Raw genomic sequence first — 9,243 nt, 5'->3', positions numbered from 1 at the left:
CTAAAATATATAGAGAATTAAGACAAATTTATAAGAATACAAGCCATTCCCCCAATTGATAAATGGTCAAAGGATATGAACAGGCAGTTCTCAGATGAAGAAATTAAAGCCATCTATAGTCATATGTAAAAATGCTCTAAATCATTATTGATTAGAGAAATGCAAATCAAAACAACTCTGAGGTACCACATCACACCTATCAGATTCGCCAACATGACAAAACAGGAAAATGATAAATGTTGGAGAGGACGTGGGAAAATTGGAATGCTAATACATTGTTGGTGGAGTTGTGAAATGATCTCACCATTTTGGAGAACAATTTGGAACTATGCCCAAAGGGCTACAAAAATGTGCATACCCTTTGATCCAGCAATAGCACTTCTAGGGCTATATCCCAAAGAGATCAAACAAATGGGAAAAGGACCCACATGTACAAAAATATTCATAGCAGCTCTTTTTGTGGTGGCAAAGAATTGGAAATTGAGAGGATGCCCATCAATTGGGGAATGGCTGAGCAACTTGTGGTATATGAATGTAATGGAATACTATTGTTCTATAAGAAATGATGAACAGGCCGACTTCAGAAAAACCTGGGAAGGCTTATATGGTCTGATGCTGAGTGAAGTGAGCAGAACCAAGAGGACTTTGTATACAATAGCAGCCATGTTATGCAATGACTAAGAATGTTAAACTGAACCGTTCTCAGCATTACGAGGATCGAACACGTCTCCAGAGGCCTCGGGATGGAAAATGCTGTCCACATCCAAAGAAAGAACTATGGAAGTCTAATCGCTCTCACTTATTTTTACCTTCAGTTGAGTTTTGTTTCATCTTTCTGATAGTTTCTCCTATTGGTTTTAATTTTTACTTACAACTTCACTAATGTGAAAATATGTTTAATGAGTATGTAAATGTAAAGCCTATGTCAGATTGTGCTCCGTCTTGGGGGGGGGGGAAAGGGAGAAAAAATTTTCAACTCAAAAGCATATGGAAAAAAAAAATTTTAAAAAGCGCTAATGCAATCTTTGGGCTCCATGGAGTGGGCGCTGGCTTCCAGGAACAGTGAGCACCTTGCCTTCATCAGGCTTCATCTGGAGGAACATGTTCTGGTCTGGGTGCCACAATTTAAGAATGACATTGAGAAGTTGGGGGAGCGTCCAAAGGCACCAAACAGAACGATGAGCTCCTGTTTAATAAGAATGAGTGGGTGTTTAACTGGAAGAGAAAAGATTCAGGGAGGGCATGATGATTGTGTTTTTATGTAAAGGACAAATTCGATTTGTTCTCCTTGGTCTGGGTGGGCAGAACTAGGAATCATAGGTAGAAGTTAGAAGAGGATGAATTCAATCCGATGTCAGGGAAAACTTCCTAGCAATTAAGGCTGAGCCCCAGGAGAGGTAGTAAGTTCCCCATCACGAAAGCTCTTCAAGTAAAGGCTGGTTTGATACCACTTATGGTATATGGTACATAGCAGGGATTGTGTTGGTCATGATGGGTGCCAGGCCCCATCTGAGTCTCAAATTCAGGACCTCTGGTCTGTCTGAAATCTTCTTTTCCAGCCTTATTTTATTCTCCTTTAGGGAGAGAAGTGGTGGAGAGTAAGCCAGACTCAGAGCTAGGGAAACCTGAGTTTCGATTCCCCCTTCTCACACAGCAAGGTGAATCAATGGATGGAGTGCTGGGCCTGGAGTCAGGAAGACCTAAGTTCAAAAGTAGCCTCAGACACTTACTAGCTGTGTGACCTTGGGCAAGTCACTTCACCTTAGTTTGCCTAGGAGGCAGTGCCAGGTGTGGAGTTAGGGAGAGCTGAGTTCAAACCCTGCCTCAGAAACTTCCTCACTGAGTGACCCTAGTCAAATTGATGAACCTCTTTCAACCTCAGTCGGGTATTTTTTGGAATCAGAATTATCTATGAGAGAAGGAGTATGGTACAGGGGCTAGAGCTAGCCTCCAAGCCAGGAAGACCTGGGTTCACATCCCACCTCTGACACACACTAATTGCTATGTGACCCTGGAAGCGTTATTTTATTTCTCAGCTGTCCCGATAACTCTATCTCAGAGCAGGTGGCTACCTACATTTCTAGAGGAAGTTTCCTTTTATGCGAGTTCCCTAGATCAATGAAATCAGTCAGTCAAGTATGTGTTATATTATACCAGTCACCGTGCTAAGAATGGGGGATAAAAAGAAAATGCCCAAAAGGAGTTCACCTTCTAATGAGTTCAGTCCCTGTTCCCTAGTTATCTGGGTATTAGCCATTATCCCCTGATAGATAATAAACTAGGGGAAAGGCAGAAGCTGGTCTTGGTCAAAAAGTAACCCTAAGATTTTCCTTCCTCTTGGGACAAGGCCATTCATTATACAAAGAGAGCCTGATAGAGTGCTTTCTACACACGTCATAGGAGGTGCTTATGAAAGATCTGTTGAACTGAATTGACCTGATTTCAGCCCCAGTATTTATTGCTGTGTGAGAATGAGTTTTCCTCTTCTGATTTCCTTTGAAATGGTTTGCTACTCTGGAGAAACAGGATTTAAACCTTAAAGTCAACTCTGATCTTTCAGGCAGATCAATATGGTATGGAGAGGTTTTGAATTTGGTTCTCTCTCCACTAACCTTTCACTTGAGACCGCAGAACCTAGGACCTATTCATAAAAATGTCTGCATGTGGTTGTAAGTAGAAGCCAGCCAAGGGTAATGATTACACCCTCCCACTAATTGAGCAAACACTGGAAGAGATAGATGTAATCTCCTTTGCAAAGTTGAAGTGACTTTCAAATTTAAAAAATAATCCTTCTCCCCAGTGGCTCAATTTCAGATGTGGATTGCCTTTTCTGCTTTCCTTTTTCATCCCCAATCCAATCCTGACTCTCATAGTGAATATCAAGGCCAGCCTTTATGCCAACATCAACCCCAGCCCTAGTATCATCACTCACATCTTGCCTCTGATTTTCAACCCAAACTTCAATGCCAGCCACAATCCAAAGCTCCACGCCAATCCCAACTCTCAAATCTACCCCCATCTTAGTCCTCTGAATGACCCAACTTAAAGTTGCAAAAGCTCTCTGAGGCCACTTTGTCTAACCCATACTTGGACAAGAATTTGCTTTACAAATAACTTAACAAGTTGCTGTTGTGAAGTCATTTTCAGTCATGTCTGACTCTCTGTGACCCCATTTGGGATTTTCTTGAGAAAGATACTCGAGTGGTTTCTCATGTCCTTCTCCGGCTCATTTTATAGATGAGGAAACTGAGACAAACAGGGTTGAGTGACTTGCCCAGGGTCACATAACTAGCGCCTGAGGCCAGATTTGAACTGAGGTGTTCCAGATTGCAAGCGTAGCACTCTGTCTCCTGTACCATCTAGCTGCCCTCTACATATTACATAATAATATTAGGATCATGCTTTAGTTTTCAGGCTGAAGTTTTACCTGAATGAGAAACCCTTATCAATCTTGCTTTAACTATCAATTTCAATGCAACATCCTGCACTGAATTTTTAAAATATCCTTCTTGAAGATCTATTTTCTTTCTTACTTTCTTTTTCTTTCTTCCCTTCTTCCTTCCTTCCTTGTCCCTAATTTTCCCACTCCAAAAGTCTATTGGTGCTTGACCAGGTAATTTCCCCAACCCTCTTTACTGTCTTAAATGAAATGTCTCTTTAACTTGGCACCTAACTTTGGAGCTCTGAAAGAAGAGTCTGTACCCATTTTCCATGACCACTCTCATTTTGAGGTGAATAGACTTTGCTGCTTTCTGTGTTCAGCCAAGGCAAACAAAAAGGTAGACTTCCTCATAGGAAGATTCCTGAGAAAATGACAATGGTCCCAACCTGATTACGGGAAGAGGGATGGGCAAACTGCTCTCAGAACCTCAGGGCTGAGAAAGTTAGTGACTGTAGAAATTCTAGATTTGGAATCTGAGGGCTCTACTTTGGGGCATTGAAAGTTTGCAGGTCCCCATCCTGAGTCATCCCTGAGAGTCTGGAATTATATAACACTCCATACCCCAAGGAAGCAGCAACAGAACCAGCCCGGATCTTCTGTTTAGAATTTTGCAGAGCCTGGGCCTGACTTAGAGTCTGAAATCAGAAAATAGTCTGGAAAAATAAGTAAACAACAAAAAAAGGAACCCCACCCAAAACCGCTGTTATGATGACAAGGGTACTTAAGGCACAAACCTAGAAGAAGAGAATGACTCAAACATTTACCAGCAAAGCCCCAAAGAAAAGTACTGCTTAGGTACAAATTCAACTAGAATACCCCGAAGAGAGGAAGCAGAGTTATTGTTGCTGCTATTGTTGTTCTTAAGAGTTGAAATGTTTTTATACATGAAATGAGAACACTAGAAAAAAATGGAAAAGAAATGGCAATTAGGGAAGAAAGAACTGGAATGGAAACCAACAGTCTGGCATAAGAGGTACAAAACTCTGTCTATGCAACAAACCTGAGGCACTGAGGCGCCCAAGCAAAGTGGTGCAGTGTTTAGAATGCAGAACCTGGAGTCAGGAAGGACTGAGTTCAAATCTAGCTTCAGACACTGTATGACCCTGGTCAATTCACTTAACCTCTCAGTGTCTCAGTTTCTTCATCTGTGAAATGGGGATCGTAATAGCACCTACCTCCTGAGAGAGTTTTGCAAACCTCACAGTATAATATAAATATCAGTTGTTATTATTGTTGTTGTTGTTACTCTGAGGAAGCTGCCACATAGGATGGTGGGGAAGATAGAAGAGAGAAGGAGGTTACCCAAGCCAACCATATCATAGCTTCCAAATTTCACAGATTATTCTTGTTTCTTTCTGATGTAAGAAAAAAATGCCTGTTAGAGCAATCCAAAAGAGGATAGGAATAAGCATTTATATAGTGCCAGACACTTGCTAACTTTACAAATATGGTCTGATGTGATCCTTACAGCAATTCTGGGAGGCAGGTGCTATTATTATTATCAAACCCACTTTACAGATGAGGAAATTCTGGGAGGCAGGTGCTATTATTATTATCAAACCCACTTTACAGATGAGGAAACTGAGGCAAAGTGACTCGCCCAGGGTCACACAGCTAAGAAGTATCTGAGACAAGATTTGTACTCAGGTTTTCCTAACTCCAGGCCAAGTACCCCAAGCATTACATCACCAGCTGCTTGAAACAGAGACATGGTTGCTTTGTAAGGTAGCAGATTCTTTCTCACTGGAGGTCTTCATGCAAATTATGGATGATCATTTATCAGGTGTGATGTAGAGGGAATCTTCTTCTTCAGCTATGATTTGGACTAGATGGCCTCTGAAATTCCTTCCACCCCTGAAATTCTGTGATTCTGTAAGTCAGGTTACATCTCTGTGGTTCTCATGCAGCCAAAGGATTGTCAGAGCTGACTGCATGTTGTCCTTTTAAATCCTGGGACCCAGGCCCTCTTGCCTTGCCGAAGTTAAGGCTGTGCTCCTCAATTAGGCTTCCGCTCTCACATGTGAGCTTCATAACCCAAATCTTCCTCATTGTTTACTAGAAAAATGGGTCCTTCAGCTGGTGTCTTCAAGGTCCTATTCTACATAGCTGGTCTAAAAAATACCCTTCTCATTTAAAACACATACACACACACCTACACACACACATACACACATTGTAACCAAGAGCTTTTGGACTCAAAATACTTTGATCTAAAGGTATGTTTCTTACCTAGGCATTTTAGTACAGAATTAGGGAAAATAGAAATAATGGTGCTTGTGGGGGTGTTGGTGAGGAATGGGGGGACATGAGTCACAAGCCCCCCTAAAATCACCCTACAAGGTAATAACTTATTCCATCAAGCCAAAGTCAGCACCATTTCTTTCTAGGTGAATGATAATTTGCAAAAATCTTTCAAACTATTCACTTTTTCTGGCTCCCTCCATTCCTTGGAGAGGTGGGTAACTATGGTGCAGAAGGGTGTATATACTAGCAAATGGAGTCACTTTGTTGTTTGGTTTTGCTTGCCTGCTTTTCTTTGTTGTAAGGTGAGGCTCATTGGGGGTGGGTGGGCAGGTGCAGTGAATTCAGAAATGGTTGTGATGTAAGAATAAAAGGCATTACTAAAACCTTGAATACACATATGCTTCTAAGTCATTCAAAAGACAGATTTTTTTAACAAGCCACATTTTATTGTACCAATTTCACACAGTAAAAATAAATGGAAAGCAGACATGTCTAAATTCTCTTACTGATTCTCTTGCAGACAACATCACCCAAGGTAAAGGTCTGAAAGCCAAGAAGAAATCCAGTGTTAATCTTTCCTGGAATGTCTTGCAGTATATCAGCATGTGATACCCATCAATGACTCTTGTATGTTAGATATACTAGAGATAGGTTTGGCAATCTTTCTGGGTTTTTGTATGGATTCTCCACGCTTCCTGAGGGAACCCTGGGGAAGGCTGTCTTTGGGGTCTTCGAGGGCCCCATTAAAAATATAAATATTCCCAGCAAGGTTCACAGTGTAAGGATGACAGAGATGCCAGCTGGAGAGAAGGGTTTAATGCCCGAAGGGGGATTAGCAGGAATAGGGTAGAGGATTAGGTGACTGGGGGTGGAGGGAAGGTAGGATCATGGCTTTTTAGCTGAAAGGAGCCTTAGGGGTCACCCACCCAACTCCCTGGGAGTCTGCCATAAATGCTACATGTTGCTTTACTCAGGGTGTTGGGCAATAACTCCTCCCCTCTCCCCTCCTCCATCCCTGCTGTCCTCCATGTTTTTCCCTCCTCCCCTCTTTTCTCCCTCTTCTCTACTCCTCCTCCCTCACCTGTTTTCCTCATCATCTCTTCCCTCCCTCTTCTCTACTGTCCTCCATCGCCTCACCTGTCTTTTCCTCATCTTCTCTTCCCTCCCTCCTCTCTACTGTCCTCCATCCCCTCACCTGTCTTTCCCTCATCATCTCTTCCCTCCTCTTTGAGAGCAGGCACTGCCTCCCTTATTCTATTGGCAGCCCCAGTACTTGACACCTAGTATGTGTTCTCCAAATGCTTTTTGGATCCATCCCCCACAACCAAGCAGGAAGAGAAACACCTGATCACTCACGTTGGTGAGTGTATCTCCATTCAGTTCAGTGACAGACTTCATTCCTTTGAAACTTGTCACCAGCTTGTTGCCTCCTTCTAGATTCACTACAGTCTGTAGGGAGACAGAAGAGTTAGATCTGGCAAGCCCTAGGGACTGGGGATGAGGCAGGGATCTGTATTATAACATTTGAGTTTAATTTGAATTGTTAACACTTTCTCCATCACTTTAAAGTAGGCAATCAATAAAACAAGAAATCAATCCTTGCTTTGTAGGGTTTGCTATTTTCTCAGGGGTAAATTCTTAAAATTTAACAATGGGCTGGCGATCTCCTGCCGGTTTGAGCTGGCTCCAGCACACCCCTGGAGTAAGTGCCAAGCCAAATTCCCTGCAGAACTTCTTGTTTCTATACTTCACTGGCTGGATTGTTTTCTAGTTCTCTTAGCCTTTTCCTTACTTTTCCTCCTCTCCCCTTTTCTCTTCTCTTCCTTTTGCTGTCTGTGAGTCAGTCAATAAATATTTATTAACCGTCTGAGATGTATCACATTGTACTAAGTACTGAAGACAGTCCCTGCCCTCAAGGAGCTTACAATCTAACCGGGGAAACAATAAGCAAACAGGTACAAACAAGTCATAGACTGGATAAGTGAGAAATAATTAACAGAGGGAAGGCCCTAGAGCTAAGCGGTTGGGGAAAGTTGTCTGTTTTTTTCAGCCAAAGACAAGGTTGATTGAAGATTCGCCATATATTACTTTTAAGGAATCTGAGCATCTGTGGTTATTGGCTAGATCGTGAAAATCTGCGCTGTTGGGGAAGGTTTCTTGTAGAAGAGTGGGGGAGATTACAGGGGACTTTAAGGAAGCCAGCAGAGTCAGCAGTCTGAGCGGAGGAGTGAGAGCATTCCAGACATGGGGGATAGACAGGGAGAATGCTGGAGCTGAGAGATGGAGGGTCTCGTTTCATGAACAGCTGGGAAGCCAGGGTCACTGGATGGCAGAGTATGTATCAGGGAGTAAGGTGTGAGAAGACTGAAAATGTAGGAGGGGGCTGGGTTATGAAGGAACAAGTCAGCTACTGAACACAGCCAGCATGGGCTGGAGGCACTGCTTCCTGGCTGGTCCTCTATACCATATTCCACCAGACTGCTTTTCATCTAATCTACCTATCTTGCAACACGTTGGCTAACAGAGATATTTTGTGTCTTATCTCCCTAGCAGGCTGCAAGCTTACTCCAGGGGGTTATGGACCAAGTTTTAGCTAATCTTTGCATCTCCTCCAGGGCTTAGCCCAGAGGCTAATACGCGGCACCTTAATGAATACCATGTCCCTAAATTTAATTAAGTTATATTCTTACCTTGACCTTTTCCCCAGTTGGAGTGCTCAGCTCACACTCCTCCCCCACAGTGAACTCCATCACCTGGATTTGGTTATCATTGTTAAAGGTGATCTTGAAGTGATTTCCATTTTGTACAATTTCGGACATTCCCCTGCGATCCTTTCTCTGCTGTATGACGTCATCAGGTAGACCTGGTTCATACAATAGAGATTCAGACCTAGAAGGCATCTAAGAGCCAAATGATCTCATTTGGGTCTCGTGACAGCCCTGGGAGGTAGGGACTATTATTATCCCCATTTTCCAGATGAGGAAGCCAATGTTGAGAGCAGTGAGATGATGCAATCCATATTATGGAATGAATTAAGAGCAGAGCCAGGGTTCACATTCAGATCTGACTCCTCATTCTGTTTTCTTCACCCTGACACCCAACCCAGGCTCCTGAATGCCTGCCCAGAGCCTCACTAGTTGGATTATTTCACTTGCTGCAGATTCTCTGTAAGTATTTTAAGTTCATTCGTTCTGGCAGCCACAAGTATAATGCCCCTGTCCCTTTGATGCCAACATTTGATGCCCAAAGGCTGTTCTCCTAAGCACTTACCAGCAGCCTTCAAGAAGGCTTCAAAATTCTCTTGGGACTGGAGCTGGTACTTTCCTGAGAAGTTCATGGTGAAGGGATGTTCTCTCAAAACACTGTCTGGGAGAGAAGGTGCCTGGCCTGGCCCTGAGAGTCTGGTTTTATAGGGGGCTCGTTCCCTTCAAATGTTGGTCAGAGGTTATCGTTTGGAACTTTTATGATTCTGCTCAATCATTAATTCCTTGGAGCAATGTTCAACAAAAAGAATAAGGAAGGCATGGGGGGAGTTAACTGGAGTGCCTGGCCACTTG

At 42.9% G+C, this 9,243-nt stretch overlaps 1 protein-coding gene across 1 annotated transcript; it reads right to left on the bottom strand.

Moving 5' to 3' along the window:
* Positions 1-6,110: 6,110 nt before the first annotated feature.
* Positions 6,111-9,039, bottom strand: LOC110204131 (fatty acid-binding protein, liver-like). The gene is made up of 4 exons (XM_020980453.2): positions 8,957-9,039; positions 8,377-8,549; positions 7,043-7,135; positions 6,111-6,229 (listed from the first exon to the last, which is right to left on the bottom strand). The coding sequence occupies exons 1-4, from the start codon at positions 9,021-9,023 to the stop codon at positions 6,179-6,181; spliced, it is 384 nt and encodes a 127-aa protein (XP_020836112.2). The 5' UTR covers positions 9,024-9,039; the 3' UTR covers positions 6,111-6,178.
* Between the last annotated feature and the right edge of the window lie 204 nt (positions 9,040-9,243).

This window comes from Phascolarctos cinereus, unplaced genomic scaffold (assembly GCF_003287225.1).
Source record: "Phascolarctos cinereus isolate Bilbo 61053 unplaced genomic scaffold, phaCin_HiC Scaffold_111;HRSCAF=661, whole genome shotgun sequence".
Taxonomy (NCBI): Eukaryota; Metazoa; Chordata; class Mammalia; order Diprotodontia; family Phascolarctidae; genus Phascolarctos; species Phascolarctos cinereus.
The sequence above is the reverse complement of the archived record's forward strand: the minus strand, read 5'-3'. Positions and strand labels throughout refer to the sequence as shown.